Source organism: Rhinopithecus bieti, unplaced genomic scaffold (assembly GCF_001698545.2).
Source record: "Rhinopithecus bieti isolate Rb0 unplaced genomic scaffold, ASM169854v2 scaffold_45617, whole genome shotgun sequence".
Lineage (NCBI taxonomy): Eukaryota > Metazoa > Chordata > Mammalia > Primates > Cercopithecidae > Rhinopithecus > Rhinopithecus bieti.
In genome coordinates, this window is record NW_016819136.1 from 1,547,147 (window position 1) to 1,571,686 (window position 24,540).

At 38.8% G+C, this 24,540-nt stretch overlaps 1 protein-coding gene across 1 annotated transcript in view; it reads left to right on the forward strand.

The window, feature by feature from the left end:
• Positions 1 to 24,540, forward strand: part of GRAMD1C (GRAM domain containing 1C) — a 119,632-nt gene that overhangs the window by 55,936 nt on the left and 39,156 nt on the right. Inside the window, 3 exon segments of the mRNA XM_017858574.1 lie at positions 13,908 to 14,023; positions 16,977 to 17,109; positions 21,762 to 21,924. Of these exon segments, the coding sequence (XP_017714063.1) occupies positions 13,908 to 14,023; positions 16,977 to 17,109; positions 21,762 to 21,924 (412 nt within the window).

The window sequence follows — 24,540 nt, forward strand, 5'->3', positions numbered from 1 at the left end:
TTTTTTTTTGGTCTGAGACGGAGTCTCGCTCTGTCACCAGGCTAGACTGCTGTGGCACGATCTCGGCTCACTGCAACCTCCACCTCCCTGGTTCAAGGGATTCTCCTGCCTCAGCCTCCCGAGTAACTGGGATTGTAGGCATGCACCACCACGCCCAGCTAATTTTTGTATTTTTAGTAGAGATGGGGTTTCACCGTGTTGGCCAGGATGATCTCGATCTCCTGATCTCATGATCTGCCCGCCTTGGCCTCCCAAAGTGCTGGGATTACAGGCATGAGCCACCACGTCCAGCCCCCCCCCCCCTTTTTTTTTCTTGATACAGAGTTTTACTCTGTTGCCCAGGCTGGAGTGCAGTGGTGGCGTGATCTCAGCTCACCGCAACCTCTGTCTCACAGGTGCAAGCGATTCTCTTGCCTTAGCCTCCCAAGTAGCTGGGACTACAGGCACCCGCCACCATGCCTGGCTAATTTTTGGTATTTTTAGTAGTGGTGGGGTTTCACCATATTGGTCAGGCTGGTCTTCTGACCTCAGGTGTTCCACCCACCTTGGCCTCCCAAAGTGCTGGGATTACAGGCGTGAGCCACTGCACCCAGCCCAAAAGTTGCTTCTTTATAAAAAATGAAAATTGACAAACCTTTAGCTAGCTCAACCAAGAAAAAAAGAGAGAAGACTAAAATTATAAAATTCAGGACTGAAACTGGTGACAATACTACTAACCTTATATGAAATAAGAAAATTGTAAGGAAATATGAATAATTGTATGCCAACAAATGATTTACCCTAAATGAAATGGGTAAGTACTTAGAAAGTCACAAACTACAAAAACTGACTCAAGTAGAAATAGAGAATTTGAATAAACCTATAACAAGAAAAGAGATTGAATTAGTGATAAAGAACCTACCACAAAGAAAAGCCCAGGCCCAGGTGGCTTCATTGGTGAACCAACTGTTTACAGTAGAATTAACACGAGTCCTTCACCCAGTATTCTAAAAATAGAGGGAACACTTCACAACTTGATCTATGAGTACAGTATTACCTCGATACCAAAACCAGATATCACCACAGGAAAACTCTGGACCAGTATCCCTTATGAACAATGACACAAAAATCCTCAACAAAATATTAGCAAACCAAATCCAGCAACATATACAAAGGTTATATACCATTATCAAGTAGAATTTATACAAGTTGAACTCAAAGCAGAGAGTAAAGTGGTAGTTGCCAGGGGTAGGAAGAAATGGGAAGATGTTGGTTAAAGGGTACAAAGTTTCATTTATGCAAGATGAATGTGTTCTGGAGATCAAATGTGCACCATGCTGACTACAGTTAACAATACTGTGTTGTATACTTGAAATTTGCTAAGAGAGTAGATCTTAAGTTTTTTCACCAGTACAAAAAAAGAAAGAAGGCAAGCAAATGATAACTACATGAGGTAATGGACATGGTAATTAACCTGATTGTGGCGACCACAATGTATATGCATATCAAAACATCAAGTTGTATGCCTTAAATATGTACCATTCCTATTTGTTAATTATACTTAAGTAAAGCTGAAAAAAATTTTTTTAAAATACAAATGCTGTTGAGGATGTGGAGAAAGTGGATCCCTCAAGTACATTGCTGGAAAGATTGTAAAATGATGCAGCCACTTTGAAAAACAGTTTGGCAGCTCCTCAAAATATTTACCATAGATCTGTTCTTACAAAAACGTGTACCCCAACGTTCATAGCAGTATTTATTATTCATAATAGCCAAAAAGTGGATACAATCCAAATGTCCATCAAGTGATTAATGTCTAAATAAAATGTATGGCCTGGCGCGGTGGCTCATGCCTGTAATCCCAGGCTTTGGGAGGCTGAGGCGGGCAGGTCACCTGAGGTCAGGAGTTCGAGACCAGCCTGATCAACATGGAAGAAACCCCATCTATACTAAAAATACAAAATTAGCCAGTTGCGGTGGCACATGCCTGTAATCCCAGCTACTCAGGAGGCTGAGGCAGGAGAGTCGCTTGAACCCGGGAGGCAGAAGTTGCGGTGAGCCGCGATCACACCACTGCACTCCAGCCTGGGCAATAAGAGCAAAACTCTGTCTCAAAAAAAAAGGTATATCCACACAATGGAATATCATTCAGTAGTAAAATGTAGTGAAGTATTGATACATGCTACAACATAGATGAGCCTTGAAAACATAATGCTAAGTGAAAGACACCAGTCACAAAAGAACACGTACTGTAGGATTATGTTCTTATGAAATGTTTAGAATAGGCAAATTCATAGAAATAGACATAGTAAAGCTATTGCCAGGAGGAGGGAGTAATGAGAAGTGACAGCTGATGGAGTTGGGTATCTTTCTGGGTTGACAACATGTCCTGAAATTAGTGGTGGTGGTTGTTTAACTCTGGATATGTGAAAACCACCTGAATTGTACACTTAAAGGGATGAATTTTCTGGTATTTGAATTATAGCACAGTAAAGCTGCTATTAAAAGAAATGGTTTAAGGGGAGCAGTAGAGATTTCACGCAGATAAGAAAGGCTCTTTTTTTTTTTTTGAGTTGGAGTTTTGCTCTTGTTGCCCAGGCTAGAGTGCAATGGTGATCTCGGCTCACTGCAACCTCTGTCTCCTAGGTTCAAGCGATTCACCTGCCTCATCCTCCTGAGTAGCTGGGATTATCATGTGCCACTGCACGTGGCTAATTTTGTATTTTTAGTAGAGATGGGATTTCTCCATGTTGGTCAGACTGGTCTCGAACTCCCGACCTCAGGTGATCTGCCCACCTTGGCCTCCCAAAGTACTGGTATTACAGATGTGAGCCACCGCCCAGCCAAGAAACGTTCTTTCTTTGCCACTGGCAGGTGGGAACTTAACCTCCTCTCCTCCCTACTCCCCAGCTAAGCACCTCCCTGAAGTGGACACATGTTGGCCTCCAGAGCTCTTTATGTTGAATGGCCTTTTGAACTCAACGGCTGAGTACAGGCTCTCCCAAGCAGTGCCCAACTCAAATGCTTTCACTTTGCTGGAGGCGGGATGCTTGGAGAAGTAGCCTACAAGTCTGAGATGGGGAGGGGACAGAGGAGAAAAGCAGGTGTGGGTGAGGGGCTTGCCAAGCCCAGTCTCTCTGGCCCTTGGTAAGGGAATAGAAGTGACTAGCTTGGAAGCCCCAAGTCCAAGCCCCTGCTGAGTGTCTCTGGGTGTTTGGGTGCCCTGCTTCCCCGAGCCACGTACCCTTGCTCCTGGCCTGGGTGATGCTCACAGGGCAGGTCCACGGGCAGCAGGTCTCGCAGCGCATGGCGTCTACTACAAGGACGTGGAGCAATGCATAGCTGTGTGCTGCTCTTAACTCAGCTCTACGCTGCCCTTCCAGGTTGCACTTTGGCAAGGAAACCTCCTTCACCCACTGCAGGCCGGTCACTTTCAGATTCGTTGTCATTACCGTGGGGTGCTCTATTCTAGCACTGGCTGAAAACTCCAGTGTTGCCATAGGCACCTGCCTACCCCACCCCCAAATACCAGCTTGTTGAGTGCTCAGAATCCATGAGGTGCATTCTCTCATTCTAGCAAGGCGCCAGTGACTTACCGCAGCCTATGCTTGGTTATATACTGTATCGAATGTCCTTCCAAAATCACATTTGCGCTTATCACACGCATGTGAGTTGGGATACGTCCTTATGAAAACAGTATCTCCAAGGAAGTGGTAAAGTTCAGGTTTATAGATGAGCCAAGGGAGAAACTGAGTTCTTCACTTTAATGAAGAAGAAAGCTCTCTGAAGTGAGAAGAAGAAAGGGAATTCCAGGATACTCGAGGCTACCCACCATAGCCAAGAAACACCGCATTTACTGGCTGGAAGTAAAATTTACCCTTCTTTGAAAAGATCCTGATGTTATCTGTGTTTTTGATGTATACACACGGAGGTATCACCATCTTCACAGTAGTTATACCTTTTAAATCTTTGGATCATTTGTTTATCTTTAATGTTGAATATGCCACTCTATTTCAAGTGGGCACTGTGTTCTCATTTCGATAAATAGAATGGTGTCCGTTTCTGCTCTACAGGAAGACAAAAATGTTTAAGCATGTATTATGTGTTAACTGTTATACAGAAATTAAAGTTGAAGATGAGATCTCAGTTTCAAAACTATCCTAAATGGAATTTTAAGCACTGTAGAATTCACCCAGAACAATTTTTTAACATAGAAATACCTATATTCACGACAATAGCGACTCGCATTTCTGAAGTATTAGGTGCCAGGCACAGTGCTAGATGCTTGGTATAGTCTTGGTATTCTCTATAATTTTGTAAGCCTCAGTTCCCTTTTAGTTTTTTAAAGTCATGAAGCCACATTGGTTAGATTTCTTGATCTTGTGTAATACTCTTAAAAAAGATTTTTAAAAAGGCCTCATAAAATATACAGCATAACTACAAAATTCTATTATAATAACTTTATAAGTAATTTGAATAATACATTTGATATATATTAGAAATATTTTTGGCCAAGCATGGTGACTCATGCTTGTAATCCCAGCACTTCAGGAGGCTGAGGTGGGAGGATTGCTTGAGACCAGTTCAAGACCAGCCTGGGCAAAATACAGAGACCGCATTTCTAAAAAAATAAAAATAAAAATAAATTAGCTGGGTGTGGTGGTGCATGCCTGTAGTCCCAGCTACACAGAAGGCTGAGGTAGTAGGATCACTTGAGCCCAGGAGGTTGAGGCTGCAGTGAGCTGTGACCATGCCACTGCACTCCAGCCTGGGGGATAGAGTGCAACACTGCCTCAAAAAAAAAAAAAAAAAATTAAGTTCAGAATATTATATTTGTGTTGCATGTAATTATGGAATCAAAGTCAAAGTAATTATGTGTTACTTCTGCTTGCTTCTTGCATGAGAAGGCCTTTAAAAAAGCAAATTAATCTAGAAAGTAGATTTATCATTAAAGTACTACAAAACGATAGTAAAATTATGTTTGTGTGCATTTGTTTTATTTATTTTCCAGTAAAATAAATCCATAAGACTGAAAGAACTGGAGCCAAATATGTTGCCTTTGAAAATAATGTTTTAAAAGGACCATCTTTTCTCTTTATAAGACTACTTTGGGCCAGGTGCAGTGGCTCACACCTAAAGTAATCCTAGCACTTTGGGAGGCTGAGGTGGGCTGATCACCTGAGGTTAGGAGTTCGAGACCAGCCTGGCCAACATGGTGAAACCCTGTCTCTACTAAAAATACAAAAATCAGCTGAGCGTGGTGGCAGGCACTTGTAGTCCCAGCTATTTGGGAGGCTGAGGCAGGAGAATCGCTTGAACCCAGGAGGTGGAGATTGCAGTGAGCTGAAATGGTGCCACTGCACTTCAGCCTGGGTGACAGAGCGAGACTCCATCTCAAAACAAAACAAAATAAAAACAAAAAACTACTTTTTTACATTGCTTCAGAAAGGACAGTTTATTTCTAATATTTGACCTGGCGAGACATAAGTCATCAATGTTTAGACATGTGTTTAAACTGTAACTACAATCATTCGTGACATGATTTATAGCACTTCAGCTTAGTTCACAGTCTGTGAGTTTAGCTCCCATTCTCTAGACAGAGCATTGAATATCTGGGATTTGTGGGGCCAGAGGACAATGGCAGCACCATTCTTTAATACAAACAATTGATGTTTTCTTGGTCTTTGTAAAGAACTGTGCAGTCATGGTTCAAGATAAGTTTTAGGCCCTTCCCACTCCACCCCTCAGCTCTTTTTCTTCATTTGTGCCAGCCCCTATCCGTGTTCTATACCAGAGCCAAGCACAGTCCTGCTTTGTTTTTGTGTGGTCTGCACACAATGACTAGTTTTACATTTTTAAATGGCTGAAAAAAATCAAAAGAATAATATTTCATGACATGTGGCAATTATATGAAATTCAAATTTCAGTGTCCATAAATAAAGTTTTATTGGAACACAGCCATGCTCATTTGTTTATGTATTTCTATGGCTGCCTTTCACACTACAACAGCAGAGTTGAGTAGTTGTGACAGAGGCCATATGGCCCAAAGAGCCTAAAATATTTACTACATGGCCCTTTACAGAAACAGTTTGTCGAACCCTGAACAGTACTACAGCCGAAGTTATCTTTTTAAAAAAAAAAATGCTTGCTTATTTTTGCTTCCTGCTTGATGCCCATTGCCCTTGGAATAAAATCTAAAATCTCTATAGGGACCACATAATCAGACCCTTTCTACCTCTCCACTCACATCTTAATATACCCTCCCATTCTTGTCATCTTAAATGTTCTACTTCTTTTTTTTTTTTTTTTTTTTTTTAAGTAGTTCTTCAAATGTTCTTTCTGCCAGGAAGTTGTGACCCTCTTATTCCCACTCTAGTTCTCATTAATAAACCTGAAGTCAGATTCATTCTTTTAGTTTCCTATAACATCTTGTGTTTCTATAATATGCATTACAGTTACAATTCTTTGTTCTATTTCTGTTCTCCTTGCTTAACTCTAAATCCCTTGAAGACAACGACCATGTCTGTCTTGTTCACTGTTGTATGTCCACTGACAAGTTCATTCTTTACCACATAGCTGGTTTGGTACACAGTTTGGTTTACCGAATACGGTCTGAAACTGCCTGGGTTTAGGCGTTTGTCAAAGTAAATATTGTGCTTCCCTTACTCTCAAAAGTGTGCCAGTTTGGACAATATTACATGTAACAGATGCTCAATAAATACTTTTTGAATTACTCAATTTAGTAGAACTTCAATGATTTGGAGTCCAAATAATTAATTACTACTCTTAACAAGATATTATAAATTCTCTTAGTTCAAGGAAAAGGCAAAGGATAGGGGGAAAACACAGACATTTCTGAAATATTTGGCACACCCTAAGTTCAATGTATATTTAATTCAATTTTTTTAACCTTCAATATGTACGGTGAGAACAAATGGATATCTTGAAACACTAAAGCATCCTGAGTTGCCAAAAGAAATGTTATTTTCTACATACTTGAATTACTAAGAAAATAGGGTTCATATGTAAGGTTATCAGTAGTAACGGGGTTAAAATTTAAAAGATTTTTAAAATTAAGGCTCAATTAATTATTCCCTATTCCTACTGATATTCTTGTATTATTGCATTTAGGATTACAGATATTAGTAATATAGGCAGGATGTATGCAGAAAATTTACTTTTGTACTGTTTTTTTTTTGAAATGGAGTCTTGCTCTGTTGCCCAGGCTGGAGTGCAATGGTGCGATCTTGGCTCACTGCAACCTCTGCCTCCTAGGTTCAAGCGATTCTCCTGCCTCAGCCTCCCAAGTAGCTGGGATTACAGGTGCTTGCCACCACACCCGGCTAATTTTTGTGTTTTTCATAGAGGCGGGGTTTCACCATGTTGGCCAGGGGCTGGTCTCGAACACTTGACCTCAGGTGATCCACCCGCCTTGGCCCCCCGAAGTGCTGAGATTACAGACATGAGCCACCACGCCTGGCCTGTACTGTTTTTATCTTAGCATGGTAATAGTGGTCTCTCTTGCCAGCACATGGGGGCTACGGGGAAGCTAGCTCTCCTTGGAAATTTAAGAGTATATTCTGAAAGTGAATATTTCAATCCAGGGTCTAATAGAGCAGAAATCTGTACTTATTTTGAATTTTAAGGCTTAAAGAGACAGAATGACTTTCCATCTTATTCCCAAATGGCAGAAGAAGATAGCATATGTTAGATTCAGGGGTAAGGTAATAAGGGGAGCTTTTCAAATGTATACAGATGTATGCTGTCTAAATTCTGATACATGGCCCTCTAGCTTCTATTTGGGAGTCACTAAACAGAAGGGTGACAGAAGGGTGTCCTATTCCTCAGGTGTGTTGGGGAAAAAGGGTTTAAAACAGTTGATTGAAAGTATTAGTGTATGAAAAGAAAGAATATATCAGTCTGAAGAGGACTTGGCCAGACTTAGGCCAAGAACTTAGGAGTTAGGACAGAAAAGTAGAGTTGCAGAGGTAGACTTTGATCAGTCAAGAACTATATGGAGATGGGACAGAGATGAATCATCATGCCCTACCAAGGCACAGTAAATTGTCCCTTAAAGCTGTCTACCTTTGCTCTGATTTCATGCTTGTTGTGCCACTTTCTGGTTGCTAATCTGACTTCCAAGGTATTCAGGTGTTCTGTGCGATAAAAGAAAAGATTTGTGATCACCAGAAAGGAATCTTCCCCACTGTGTATATTTCCAACTGAGCTAGTATCAGCTTGTGAGTGTGGCTTATTAAGTCAGCCTCCCTGAGCCAACTCTTGGATAGTGACAGCTCTGAGACCTTTCTCTAAATAGTGGTCAGTTTACAAACCCGATGTCAGCCACTGAGACCTTCGGAGCAGTGTCATCCAGCTTTCTCCTTTAGCCTGCACAACAGTATCAAATCCCCTTGTTCTTCCTTAGGTCACTCTCTAAAGATCATTCCTTTTGGGGTTACTGAAATTCCAAAAGTTTTCCAGTAGTGCTATTAATCTAATAAATACAACATTCAGACCTACCTGGAAAAAAATGAATGCGAAATTGGTGATTATTTGTCACATTTGCTATGTAATAGCATGGCAGTATAGAAGTGTTTGTATTATATCATTCCCTCTTTTTTACCTTCTTGGTTGTCAGAACTCCTCTACCTATTTTCCCTTGGTCAGTGAGCCACACCGCCTTCTACCCAGACCCACGCCAGAAACCTGGATGTATCCTGTTTCTTACCTCTTTGCCAGCTGGCCATATCTTGTTGGTCACCAAGGTCATCATCATTTCTAGCTTGAACCATTACCAATGTCTCCTATTTCTTTTTAACACCTAATCTGTCTTTGAGGTTGATGTCAAATAGTAGTGTTTTAAAATCATGTCTTTTAAAATCATAATTCTGAACTTGTTACTTTTCTATATGAAACCACTGGGTGGCTTTTGATATTCTGACAATATAAAATCCATATTCTTTGGCATGGTGTACAAGGCTCTTCATGACCTGGCTGCTTCCTCCTTCCCCACTGTATCTCCTCTCCCTACCTCACTCATTCTCATGATACACACACGCTCAAGTGATGGGGAACTGGTTTGGCAAGCTGTATCATTCCTCTGGATGCTTGCATTTGACATACATGTGCTCATCCTGTGCTCATCTTACATGACCTTTCGGCTGCGTTTGATACCACTGTGTACTCCCTCCATTTTGAAATACTTTCTTCCCTTGCCTTTCATGACATTCTTTCTGGAATCTTTTCTTACCTTTCTGGTTTTCCCTGAATCTTTTTTTTGCTGGCCACTCCTCTATTTTCTCTTTGTGTGTTGGGCTTTCTTGGGGCTCAGTTCTAGGTTCTGTTTTTCCCTCTCAAGCCTACTAAATTTAACTCTGCCCTACATAGCAGTGGTTTGGTATAAGGATTTTTATATTTAGCAAAATATGTATAAATATCAATTGTGGTACAGTTAATGTATATTTTTCTCATAGCTATTTGTTCACCATCGTAAATATATTTATCTATAATTTTAGTCAATGAGAATTACCATAATATGCTAAAAGCACTGCCTTTTAGACAGTGGAAGCTGCCCCATTGTGGGCTTTCTTCATTTGAATGAGTAGTATTTTCAGCATCACTCTACTCTGTCTCATTCTGCCATTGTATAAAATGATGAGATTTTAGCATCCCTCAAAAGGTTGATCCTTGGAGTTCATCAAGTAGCCTTCGATCTGTTTACACGCTTCACTAAATTAAATGGAATGGCTAGGTAGAAATTAGGGCAAATTTTGATTCTTTATTTAGAAGAAAAATTTTCTTCTGAGAAATAAATAGGAATTACTGTTTATTATAGTCCAGATCACTGGCAGGGAATTATTCTAAATACACTGAAGTCAGAAATATTTTCAAAGAAAAGAATTATTGAGTAATCAAAATGTTGCCTTAAACCTTTCAGTGATGAGAGATGTGCCAGGTGCTTAGTAGAATTGTTCCACCTGAACAGCTGGCTCTTCCTGCTATTTCCTTATGTTACATTTATAGCACTCAGAGATAGAGTCTTTGGTTGTTGTAAAGGATTAATGCAAGAGTCTGGTAGGAATACCACATCAGTACTGGAAAAGTGGCATATGAAGAAGTAATCATGACATTCCCAGAATTGCATAGAAATTACTAGCATGGAGAAGAAGATTTAACCTGTAATATAGTTAATTTTAAAGATGAGGTTAAAATAATATTGTGATAGCTGTTTTACATCAATTTAGCATAAGCAAAATATTTTTACTTTCATTTTGTTCTTTCTAATCTGTGAGTAGAACAGAGAAAATTAGGAACTGTCCCTTTAATAAAACACTGTTTACCTATCTTCTTCTTGTAGGAGTGGCTTAGGAACCTGTAGAGTGAGGTATAACTTCCAATTCTGCATTCTGACCTGCAACCTTGGAAAGAGTGCTGGTACTACAACCAGGAAGTGACAGATAATGTGCTTTAAACTACATTAGAAAAGCTTTTCATAGCAAAATTGAAAGATTGAAGCAATGATTATTTTTACATGGTTGTCATTAAATATTTGGAGCTCTGCTGTGCATAGAGACGGCAACATACTTAGAATACACAGCTTTCTGGGCCAGAAATTGATCTTCTGACTTTTGAGCCTTATCTGATTACTGCTTGGTTCATCTTTATTTTGTTAAACTACTCTGTAGGCTGAAAGGGAGAGACTCTCCTTGGTTTGCAGGTGGGTAGTCAGCTTGTGTTTAAAATTTAAGTTGTTTTTGAAGACTACTAAAGTAGATTGTTTTTGCTGCTGATTATTGAAAGACTTATGAATATCAGGCTGGGCGTATGTTGGAATGTTTGAATGTTCAGCATGGCTGTAAATAACCACACTTTTATGAAAACTGGACAACTTGATAGAAAACGTCATTTTTAACAAATTGGCAAATCTATAAGATGGTGAATTAAATGAGTTCTATTTTGTTTTCCATTAACCTGTTATATATATTAAATTACTAGTTTGAAAAATATATTGCAATTACCCTGCTATTAACTTCCTGCTAGTATTTAATACAATATTTAAAACTTTTATGTAGTCAAATAAAATTACTTTTTTGTTGTTAGTATTTTACTGATAAGTTTCATTTCTTTTGCTGTTAGGAAGCTGCCTGAGTATACATCATTGGTTTATTTGTTTGCTTTAGTCTGCCTTTGGAATAGTTTGATATCTATTATTTAAGAAAAGTTTTTATAAAAGATTAATCTTACACAAGTATATTGAAATATTGCTTGCTTCTTCTTACAAAGTTAACCATCCTAGTATGATATTAAAATATTTCAAAGATAATTTCTTTGGAAGAATGAGTTAATTAGTAGTATGAGTTGTTATTGTGAAAAAAGTTCACAAATGACTCATTTGGAGTGGAAGTCAGAACATAAATGTGTATGTTCCTTTAATATCAAGGACAGTGGTTTCTTAATTTTCTCTACCACTAATGGTCCTTTTAATGTTTTTTTCTGTGGACACTGTGCTTCCAAAGATTTTGTCTTCCAAATAAGGGGTATACATTAAATAATAAATATTAAAACATCACTACTTGTTAGATATATATTATTTCCGGTGAGAATTTATCAGCCTGTGGTATCCATTATAGGTTAATATAGTTCAGCTCAAAACAGAGGCTTACCATTTCACTTAACTTGAATAGCTTTATTTTAGATAACTAATTGGATATGTTTGACTTTTTGAAATATTATCTGATAATAATATCTGATGATAATATCTGAATTTTCATCATCTGCTCTTGTGGAATCCTGGTAATCTGGGCACAGCCGATTGGGAACTAGTGGTCTAAAGTGCAGACATTTTGTTCTTAATATCTTTGAAGGTCTATGAAATGTAATGAAGGTCATCTAGTATAACATAACAAAGATGCCATAGTTACTAGATGGAGAAGAGAAAAGGAAGAAGAAAAAGGAAGTAGTATTTGTTGTAGGGAACATTGGGGAGGAGTTCAAGGCATCTGTGTTTTGGCCCCATCAAGTCTATACTTATCTCTACTATTTCTCAACTTAAAATTTTTACTTCAGTTAGGCTGATAGACTACTGACTTCAAAAGAAATGTTACTTATGTTCATGTATTTATTATGTAATTTTAGTTGCTTTCTGTCTCTTCAACTTTTCCCATTTCTCCATTCCCCCATATTCTTCCTTTACCTCAGCTGAAAACACTTCTCCAACATGAACTTTATCTGATCACTCTAATCCACAGTCCTGTTTCCTTCCTTTAGACTTTCATATCATGTTGACTCTACCAGTACTTTAGTGCATGATCATATTATATCTTGTCGTATAACTTAAGAACATCCCATGTCTCTTCAGCTATAAGTTGTTTGAGGGCCAGGAGCTTAACTTCTACATTATGTTTTTATGTTTATTCTCCTTAGCATCTAGTGCAGTAACGCACATTTGTTAGGTACTAAATAAATATCTGTTGAATGAATGAGATTATCTTACTAACAATTGCTTCAAGTGTTATGCTACTTCTTTACACCTTACTTAAGCATGTAATTAACTATCTGTAATGTTTTCAGACATCAGACCATTGGTTATCCTAATATTGATATTTAATTTTATTTTTCAACTGGAAGCCATTATCCTAAATAATAATAATACTGTTTTTGTTTTGCTAGGTAATGCATGAGTTTGTTGTATTTGCTGATTTCAGAATGGATATGCTGCCTACAAAAAAAGAACAAGCTGGACTTTATTAAAGATAAATCGAAGGAAATATTCTGAAGTCCAGACACTTGCCTTTTATATATTAGGAAAATATAATTTAAGATTTATTGATATATAAGGTTTTTAAAGTGGTTAAAATATTCAGATACATTATGGATTAAGAGGACAGGTTCTGAGCTGACAGGACTGAATGGTGATTCAGTGGTCATGGTAGACTGATTAGATTGCAGAGCTAAACTGAAGATCAGAGGCTGGGCACTGTGGCTCATGCCTCTAATACCAGCATTTTGGGAGGCCAAGGAGGGTGGATCACTTGAGGTCAGGAGTTCCAGACCAGCCTGGCCAACATGGTGAAATCCATCTCTACTAAAAATACAAAAATTCGCCAGGTGTGGTGGTGCACACCTGTAATCCCAGGCACTCAGGAGGCTGAGGTAGGAGAATCGCTTGAACCTGGGAGGCGAAGGTTGCAGTGAGCTGAGATCGCACCACTGCACTCCAGCCTGGGTGGCACAGTGAGACTCCATCTCAAAAACAAGCAAGCAAACAAACTCCAGATCAGTAATTACCAGAAAATATGAACAAATTATTATTATTATTATTTTTTTTGAGACAGAGACTCGCTCTGTCGCCCAGGCTGGAGTGCAGTGGTGCAATCTCGGCTCACTGCAACCTCTGCCTCCTGGGTTCAATTGATTTTCCTGCCTCAGCCTCCCGAGTAGCTGGGACTATAGGTGTGCGCCACCACGCCCAGCCAATTTTTGTAATTTTTTTTTTTTTTTTTTTTTTTAGTGGAGACCAGGTTTCACCACGTTGGCCAGGATAGTCTCTATCTCTTGACCTCATGATCTGCCCACCTAGGCCTCCCAAAGTGCTGGGATTACAGGTGTGAACCACTGCACCTGGCCTGAACAAATTATTCACAGAAAGAAAATTTAAAACATTTTAACCTCCCATTTACAGTAGTTATTATAATATGTACTTTAAAATCATTTTATCTATTCCTTTTATGAACTCTGTCAGACAGGTTTTATTAACCCATTTTTATAGATACAGAAAATGGAGGTACAGAAAGGTCAAAAAACTACAAAAGCCACATATCTAGTCTTTGCACAACAGGTCATTTTGACTTCAAAACTCATGTTTTGAGTCTCTGTGGTATTATATTTTCTATTTTCCAATGCTCAGTGTAATTTTTCTGTCCTTCTAGAGCCTGAGTAGACAGGAGTTCCGGCAACTGCTCCAGCAGAACTATGGCCCTGAGCTAGGTTTCAGTGCTGAGGAGATGGAGAACTTGTCACTGTCGATTGAGGATGTGCAGCCAAGGTACAGCAAACTGTTTTGAAATGTCAACGTTGATCAATTATTAATCAAAGCACAATTATTTTCCATTCGACTAATTCTGAATTTCTATTAATTTATCTTTGGCTGCCATTTGCCCCTTTGTTCTCTGTGGTGGAATGGGGTGAAAGGTGGGGACAGAGAACAGTTTGCTAAATAGGTAAGCACAGATGAGATATATAAGGAAATGTTAACTATGTCATTTAGGGTTTACTTAAAGTCTGGTTTTAGTAAGCCTTTTTATCAAGGATCTGGAGAAGTACCTAGTGAAATCTCTGAGTTTATAGATGACAGTAAAGTAAATTATATGGTAGGTGTTTTGAAGGATGCAATAATACGATTTTTCCTCAGGAATTCCCTAACATAGTGCTTAGCATGTGGTTGGCACTCCATAAATACTTAAAACATTAATGGAAGGAGCATATAGCCTACGGTGGAATGCAAACAATTGTAATACAAGGTAGATAATGGTAAGAGCCATAACAGAGTAACAGATAATGTGATAAAGAAATTAAGAGTACAGAGAGACTATTTTTGACTGATGAGGATTCTTTTAGAAGAGTGGACATTTTTATTAACCTCTTCAAGTAACAGTGCATTATGTCCAATGGAAATTGAGGCTATTAGCAATAAAAACAATGAACGAGAATACATTAAAATTCTATAGCAAACATTAGCTGAGTGAAAAAAGCCAGTCACAAAAGACCATATATTGTGTGATTCCATGTATGTGAAATGGAGTCTAGAATTGGTAAATTTATAGAAACAGAAAGTAGATGGTAGTTGCCAGGAGCTGATAGGAAGGGAGAATGGGAGTGACTGCAAGTGGGTACAGCGTTTCTTTGTTGGGGTGATGACAATGTTCTACAATTAGTGGTGATGGTTGCCCAACTCTGTAACCCACTGAACTGTACACTTTACATGAAGTGAATTTTGTGATATGTGGATTATATCTTAAAAGATGCTATTTAGAAATTTTATAGTAAATCTTAAAATGGAAATATTTTGAAAGTCTCAATGTATGTGCAGAAATTTTACTCATCTAGGTAATCTACTTATGCTGATCCAATTTATATCTTCGCTTAGCATCAATATTTTATAGGCTTTTTTACATCGTTGCACATGTATATTTTATTAGCTTTCTGTAAAGTTAAGACTTTCCATTGTATTGCTCTCCTTGAGAAGTTTCGTAGCCTCTTGCCGGCTCTGGATTTGGATAGAAAAGCAATTACTCTAATGCAAAGAGCCTTGGATTATGGTAAACAGGATCTGGATCTTAGTTAGGGTCACCAAACAGCTGAGCAACCTCAGGCAAATCTTTTCATTTTTTTTGATTCTCAGTTTGCTCATCTATGAAATGAGGCAGCTGAACTAGATTGTCTTTAAGGTCCTTGCCAACTCGAAAAGTCTCTAGTCTTTGAGGAAAGAAAGAATAGTTGTGACTAGCTGCTGTTTTCTTCTTCTGGTGATTGAATGCTTTTTTTTTGAGACAGAGTCTCACTGTGTTGCCCAGGCTGGAGTGCAGTGGCGTGATCTTGGCTCACTGCAACCTCCGCCTCCTGGGTTCAAGCGATTCTCCTGCTTCAGCCTCCTGAGTAGGTGGGATTACAGGTGCCACCCAACACACCTGGCTACTTTTTGTATTTTCAGTAGAGACAGGATTTTGCCATGTTGACAAGGCTGGTCTTGAACTCCTGACTTTAAGTGATCCACCCATCTCGGCCTCCCAAAGTGCTGGGATTACAGGTGTCAGCCACTGCGCCTGACCTGAATGCTTTCTTTTCTTTTTTTCTTTTTTTTTTGAGATGGAGTCTCACTCTGTCACCATGCTGGAGGGCAGTGGCGTGATCTTGATTCACTCACTGCAGCCTCTGCCTCCCTGGTTCAAGCAAGTCTCCTGCATCAGCCTCCCAAGTAGCTGAGACTTCAGGTGCGTGCCACCACACCCAGCTAATATTTTTGATTTTTTTTTTTTTTTTTTTTAGGGGAGACGACATTTCACCATGTTGGCCAGGATGGTCTCAATCTCTTAATCTCATGATCAGCCCGCCTTGGCCTCCCAAAGTGTTGAGATGACAGGCGTGAGCCATCATGCCCGGCCAGCTTGAATGCTTTCTAAGAAAGTGTGTGGCAGGATCCTCATTCTCTCTTCTACTTCTTTTCCTGTTCTTCAGTCTCTGAAAGAAGCAAATCTGTTTCAAACCTTTATTTCCTCAGTTCTTCCATTTTTCTTCCTCTTTATTTGCAATCTCTCCTTCCTTCTTCCTCCTCCTTTCCTCTCTATTTTTCCACATCTCACCTCCATCCTGTTGAGCACTGGAAATTGGATCAGTTGTGCTCCCATTGTATTTAATAGATTTTCCTTTCTTTTTGCTCCTTGAGAAAGGGAAAGCAGATCCCAGGACATTTATTATAGTATTGGCCATATGATCATTTGATCTGTTTGTTAAACCTTGTTCTTAGGGCTGGGAAGAGTGAGGAGGCAGGAGTGGCCAATGGACTTAGGCTCAGACATCTTGAGTGTCCACTTCTGGGAGGGCTTCACCATTTCAGCGGGGGCTGAGTCAGAAGGAAGGAGATACAAAACTGCCTTCTTGTGCGGCCTAGTATCTAACCCAAACATGTACTCTGTACCTGAAATTTAAATGAGCAATTTTCAGTTGATTAGTTACTGTTATGGCCATTTGTACTTTGTTAATTTTTTAATGTTTTTGAGATTCATAGAATCTCATGTGAGTGTATCTTGTTTTCAGAAATGATATCAACTTGCATGTAATTTAAGAAGACAGCCTTGTTATAAGTAGACATTTATTTGTTATATTACAGTAATCCATTTTTATCAAACTTTTATCATAGGAAATGACCTCAATGAGGAGACCAAATAATTTATTGGTGTGGAGGTGAGCTTCTATTTCTATAATGATGTGTTTTCTTACAGAAGTCCAGGAAGAAGCAGCTTGGATGACTCTGGGGAGAGAGATGAAAAATTATCCAAGTCAATCAGTTTTACCAGTGAATCAATTAGTCGAGTTTCAGAAACAGAGTTATTCGATGGAAATTCATCAAAAGGAGTTAGTATATGATATCCCTTTTAAAATATATCTGATACTGTCATATCTTAATCAGAATACAAGATAAATAAGGATACAGTATACAAAATGTTAAAAATAAGAGATCACGCTCCTACCTTATTTTAGGAAAAAAGTTTAAAGTCTGTTAAGTAGCAGAGGTTATGTGGGAAAATATGTGGTTTTGTTCAGAGCTATATAAAAAGCAGAGCTACTGAGCAGTTTTACCTGAGCATCAGTCTGTAGGGGGATTAATATCATTAAAATAATAATAAGATGGAGAAATTTGTAAGTAGTAGAATTTTCCCCAGGGAAAGTACTGTGTGTGCTGTAAAGAATCTGTTTTTCTTTTTCTTTCTTTCTTTCTTTCACAGAAGGCAACAGCATGGAGAAAGAATCTGTTTTGAAGGGAGAGATGAGCCCCTGAGCAGCATGCTTGAGTAACAGTAGCTGCTTTTTAAGCTTTTTAAGCAGGCAGGTCCAGTTAACTACTAGGCATTATACTCAGTTACTTAGTTTCTTCTTTTGTTTTCTCAAGTATCATTGTAAGCACATCAGTTTTATTTATTTGTTTATTTACTTTTTTGAGATGAGTCTCATCTTGGAGAGGCTGGAGTGCAATGGCGTGATCTCAACTCGCTGTAACCACCACCCCCCAGGTTCAAGTGATTCTCCTGCCTCAGCCTCCCAAGTAGCTGAGATCACAGGCACGCACCACCACGCCTGGGTAATTTTTTGTATCTTTAGTAGAGATGGGGTTTCATCATGTTGGCCAGGCTGGTCTCGAACCCCTGACCTCATGATCCACCTACCTTGGCCTCTCAAAGTGCTGGGATTACAGGCGTGAGCCACCATGCCTGGCCAACACTTCAGTTTTTTATTCCAATGAGCTTCAATCACTTGGAGTCATTATTTGATTCTCAGTTTGCGCCCTCTGCCAATGGGAGCCTCTTCAGGCTGGTTCCTTTGGTCTTTTGAAATGACCAGTATCTTTGATGATGTCCTTTCTTTCTGGCACAACAATATATTCTAAACACATTTTGTATGTTTTCTGCCCCAAACCATTTTCTTAATGAGCCATAGATTTTCTTAGTGAAGAATGGTATTTAGAAACCATATTCTGAGTACTAGGAGTGCTCCTACTGCAGAGCTTTTGTTCTGTTGATTGGGGATGCAAGTTTGGGGGCAGAGCTGAATTTATTTAGAGCAGGGCTTTGGCTTCAAATCATACCTCTGCCACTTGCTAACTGTATAAGTTAATTACTTAACCTTTGCTTTTCTTTTCTCAACTGTAAAGTAAGGATTATACTTTATAAGGTCTTTTAAAATAAGAGTTAAATAAATTAGTATATATGAAAATACTGTCATGCTCTGCATAATGATGTTTTGGTCAAAGATGGACTGCATGTGTGGTGTTGGTCCCATAATGTTTTTGTTTGTTTGTTTGTTTGTTTGATATGGAATTTCGCACTTGTTGCCCAGGCTGGAGTACAGTGGTGTGATGTCAGCTAACTGCAGCCTCTGCCTCCTGGGTTCAAGCGATTCTCCTGGCTCAACCTCCCGAGTAGCTGGGATTACAGGCGTCTACCACTATCCCTGGCTAATTTTTTATATTTTTAGTAGAGATGGGGTTTCCTACGAACTCCTAACCTCAGGTGATCCACCTTCCTAAGCCTCCCAAAGTGCTGGGATTAGAAGCGTGAGCCGCTGTGCCTGGCCAGTCCCATAACATTTTAAGGGAGCTGAAAAATTCCTTTGCCTAGTGAGGTACCATCATAACATGGTAATGCAGTGGGTTGCTCACATGTTTGTGGTGATGCTGGTGTAAACAAACCTGTGCTGCCAGGCCTATAAAGGTATAGCACATACAATTATATAAGTACATAATACTTGATAATAAAATAATAAATCATTATTTTAGAGTGTACTCTTTCTACTTCTATATACAAAAAAAGTAAACTTTGAAACAGCCTCAGGCAGGTCCTTCAGGCGGAATTCCGGAAGAAAATATTGTTATCATAGGAGATGACAGCTCCCTGAAGACCTTCTAGTGGTACAAAACGTGAAGGTGGAAGACAGTGCTATTCATGATCCTGATCCTGTGTAGGCCTAGGCTAACGTGTGTGTTTGTGTCTTAATTTTTAACAAAAAAGTTTAAAATAAAAAACTAAGAAAAAATTAAAATAGAAAAAAACTTTTAGAATAAGTATATAAAGAAAGAAAATATTTTGTACAGCTGTCCAATGTGTCTGTGGTTTAACCTAAGTGTTTTATAAGAGTCAGAAAGTTTTAAAATTTAAAAGTTCATAAAATAAAAATGTTATGGTAAACTAGGCTTAATTTATTATTGAAAAAACAATTTTTTTGTAAATATATTGTAGCCTAAGTGTACAATGTTTATAAAGTCTGCTGTAGTGTTCAGTAATGTCCCAGGCCTTCACATTCACTGACTACTCACTCACTGACTCACCCAGAACAACAGAACTCAGTCCTGTAAGCTGCATTCATGGTACAAACAGGTGTACCATTTTCTAAATCTTTTATACCATGTTTTTACTGTACTTTTGCTATGTTTACATATGTTTAGATACACAAGTACTTCCGACCGTGTTACATTGCCTATAGTATTCAGTAAAGTAACATGCCGTCCAGGTTTATAGACCAGGAGCCATAAACTATACTATATAGCCCAGGTGTGTAGTAAGCTATACCATCTAAATTTGTTAAGTACACTCTATGACAATGGCACAACAATAAAATCGCCTAATGATGCATTTCTCATAATGTATCCCTGTCATCAAAGCAATGCATGACTGTACTTAGAATAGTTCCTAGCACACATTAAGTATCCAATAACCATAAGCTGTTATAATTGAAGGTGAATCTGCCTGTGATCAGTAATGATCCTTTTCCACCCTCCCCCAAGGAACTTCCAGTATCTCCTCTGAGTAAATGTTGGGAAAACGTTGAACGAAAAGATATTTATGTGGAAGGCCAGCATGTTATCAACTTGTTTTGACCAGTCATGCATCTACCTCAGCCTAGTTTTGTGTTACGGGTTTCTTGCAAAACTTATTCATCTAGAGACCCTTAGTGACTTACTACTGGTGCAAGGGAAGTGAATAACTTAATGCTTTAAGATCGATCATACATTCATTGGTGTTCAGTATAGATGTTTCCAGGTTATAGAATACAAGTAGTATAGAAGTTTAGCCATTTTTTTTCTGTTTGCATTCAAGAGCCATGTGATGAGATTCTCAGATATCTACAAAGTATCATATGTCACTTGCTTTGCCTCATTTTCACTTCTAACAAAGTTGGAAATAACAAAGTCAAGAATAACTTTTTTCTAATAAAATATGTTTTTAAGTTATAAAATTAATACTCTTTGTAAAACTTCATGAAATACAGTAGAGTATACAAATAAATAAAAGTCATCCAGATATCAACCACTGAAAGACAGTGACTCTTACTTTTCCTATAAACATCTATCTGTATTCTTTATAGTAGGAAATAGAACTTAATTAGCAACAAGAGGAGAAGCATAAGTGTGGAGCTATAGAGAAGTGTACTTTACTTAGCATCTGTTAAGGGGTCCTTGGTTTAGCTAAATAGGCATGTTGCTTTGTAGTGTGGAACTCCCAAATAAATCAAGTCTTGATTTTAGCAATAATCTCTGCTTGAAGAATCAATCTTCTGACTAGGGTAATATAATCCTTTAATAAATTGTGTCCTGGGTCCCAGTTGTTATTCTGCTATCTGGGTGGCCATTGGAAACCTGTATCGTCCCTGGAGCTGATTCTGCTACTTAGTGCTTCTCAGGGGTCTCATGGGACAGGAAGTAAAATGCTCTCTTTCATCTGTGTACATAGAGAAAATGCAAGAAAATATTCTGTGTATAGTTTATATAGACTTTTTGTACTATTCCACTAAGTCTGATTATAATACAGTACTATTTTACTTGAATACTAACATAGCAATAGCATCATACTTTAATGCCTAACATTAAATTTATTGTAGAGATGATCATCTTTATTAAACCATCCCAGAAAGTATAGATAGCATCATGTATTAAATACATCTTAATGCCTAATGTCTTAGTCCCGTTGCAGCAAAGCCAATTGTGTTTTTATGAGTTTGCTATGAAATTAATTTGTTTTAATCTTCTCTCTCCCACTGTACTCATATGTGACTTTTATCTCTCCATTTTCTTTCCATTTCCCCGTTAGGTCTTGAGAGATGGGTGAGTTTTCTTCCTTGAGATGATGGGGCAGGCATTGACTGGGGAAGCTAACTGGGTTTGGTTCTTCTCCCTTGTCTACCCTGAAGAATGGATTGTTCTATTATTTTTGTCCTTTGTCCCCTTTTCCTTCTGCATAAGTGACTTATATGATCTCTGAAGCTCTTTTCTATGATGTTTTCATAAACTTGTTTATTATTGTGTAGGATGACTTTAGAATGGTGTATATTATTTACTCATATTTTATGGACTGACATTTAAAAGCGTTGGAAATGTGATGCGAGTGTAACAAACAAAATGCTGTAAATATTTTTCAAAGTGCAATATTTCAAAGTATGTTTAATATTAAAGTTCTCACTGCAAAATCTAAGCTAAATCTGTTTTTTATTTTGAAACTGGATTGTTTACCTTTTAGGGATTAGGCAAAGAGGAGTCCCAGAATGAAAAACAGACCAAAAAGAGTCTCTTACCAGCTTTGGAAAAGAAGTTAACTAGAGTGCCATCAAAGTCACTGGACTTGAATAAAGATGAGTATCTTTCTCTGGACAAAAGCAGCACTTCAGATTCTGTTGATGAAGGTAAAGAATTTCTTATAAATTTTATTAAAATTTCAGTTTTTATGTTTATCTTTGTAATAGGGGTGTGCAGATTGAGAATTTAGTTTCATTAGACACAGTCTCACCCTATAAAGAACCAAAAAAGGAATGGAAGCTTATAGAAAATAGTAGAAAGAGGCTGTTAAATCTAATGTATTCCACTGTCTTCAGAAGCCTGGAATCTGAAAAGCTTCTTTGCATTTAGCTTTTAAATGTGGTGTTAATAAAAATTCTGTATGCCCATTCCTATATACCAGGCAGTGAAATATGCTCACACGTCATAGGTACAGTGACATATTATTTCATTTAGGCTATCCCTCATTTTCCTGGTAGGGAAAATAAGACTAAATCTAAAATCATGCAGCTAGTTAACTATGCAGAACTTGAGTTAATGACCAGGTGTCTCCATCCGGTTTTCTTTTTACTTTACTTCAATACTGCCCAAATTATTTTCTTTTCCTCCTTTTTAAAAAAGACACCTTAGCAAGGTTTTTCTAAACTTGTTTTGTGTATAATTATGAAATCTAGTAGTTATGGCAGGGATGCATTCTGACATGAATACTAATTTAAATTATTGGGTAGCCTCCAAAAGGAAATAAAGAAGATTCTCAAAAATTCTAGAGAGGAAATCTTTCTCTCTTTAAATGATTTTTTAAAAAGTGTACTCATCAGTGTTACTCAGAACAATACTCCAATATTTTGTGTGAAGATGCGAGCTTTTGACTGTTGTTATGTTTTAGCATAATGGGATGAGTTTTTAAAAGCAAGAGCATGGAAAGTTCATCATAATTGCTCCTGACTTTGATTTGTTTTTACTGTAGTCAATTTCCATTTAATTTTAATTCACTTTTAGAGGAACATTCTATATTTGAAATTTATTATAAAGATAAATGATAATAATATTCCATATGGCATTAAAAAAAAAAACTTATTTGGCTGGGCACAGTGGCTCACGCCTGTAATCCCAGCACTTTGGGAGGCCGAGGCGGGCAGATCACGTGGTCAGGAGTTCAAGACCAGTCTGGTCAATGTAGTGAAACCCTGTCTCTACTAAAAATACAAAAAATTAGCTGGGTGTGGTGGTGTGCACCTGTAATCCCAGCTACTTGGGAGGCTGAGGCAGGAGAATCTCGTGAACCCGGGAGGCGGAGGTTGCTGTGAGCCAAGATCGCGCCACTGCACTCCGGCCTGAGCGACAGTGCGAGACTCTGTCTCAAAAAACAAAACCAAACAAAAAAGTTATTTGTTTTTAGAAGGCCAGCAGAGATTAAGCTTGATCCTAATATGATGATAAAGAGAATCATGACCCAAAGGCCTTCTGAATTTCAAGAGTATTATATTCTAGATGTTTTTCACATTTTGTATTGTAATCCATTTTGTTTTGTATTGTAATCCATGTGTACATGGGGTCTAGAGTGGGCTCAACAAATAGCAGTCCTTCTTGACCACCCTGGTGGTAACAAATTGGGAAAGAAAATGAAGAGCAAGTCAGATAGAGGCCACAATATCACCTTTTATACTAATAGTAACAAAGTCAGCGGATGTCAGTATGTGTGAAAGATAAGTGGGCTGCTGATGGAGTGAAGAATGAGGTGGACTTACCTATCAGTCACAGGCAATGTTCAACCTCCTCCCCCACTGGAGGGACGATCCCCCTGGAGGAGAACCAGCTTCTGTGGGCACCTAGATCCAGAAGGAAGGACAGAGGTGTGACAAGCCTACCCAGCATCCTCCTTCCACATTTACTAACTGTGCTAGTAGCTCAGGCTGCCATAACAAAATACTACAGATTGGGTAGCTTCAACAACAGAAATTTATTTCATATAATTCTGCAGGATAGAAATCCCAGATCAAGGTTTGGCAGAGTTGGTTTCTGGTGAAGGCTCTCTTCCTGGCTTGCCACCTTCTCACTGTGTCTGCACGTAGCCTTTCCTTAGCACATGCTCATGGATAGAGGGGCAAAGTGTGAGGGAGGAGCAGGGGGCAACAGAGACACACACACACACAGAGAGAGAGAGAGCGTGCATGAGCAAACTCTGGTATTTTTTTTTTTCTTTTGAGACAGAGTCTGGGTCCGTCCCCCAGGCTGGAGTGCAGTGCCATGATCTTGGCTCACTGCAATCTCTGCCTCCAGGGTTCAAGTGATTCTTGTGCCTCAGCCTCTGGAACACCTGGAGTAGCTGGGATTACAAACATGCACCACCACGCCCCGCTAATTTTTTGTAATTTTAGTAGAGGGGGGTTTCCTCATGTTGGCCAGGGTGGTCTTGAACTCCTGGCCTCAACTGATCCTTTAACCCCGGCCTCCCAAAGTGTCTGGTATCTCTTCTTATAAGGACACTAATTCTACCAGATATTGGACCCACCTTATTTAACTTAATTACTTTCTTTCTTTCTTTCTTTCTTTTTTTTTTGAGGCGGAGCCTCTATCGCCCAGGCTGGAGTGCGGTGGCGCGATCTCAGCTCACTGCAAGCTCCGCCTCCCGGGTTCAGGTCATTCTCCTGCCTCAGCCTCCCGAGTAACTGGGACTGCAGGCGCCCGACACCACGCCCGGCTAATTTTTTGTATTTTTTGTAGAGACGGGGTTTCACCGTGTT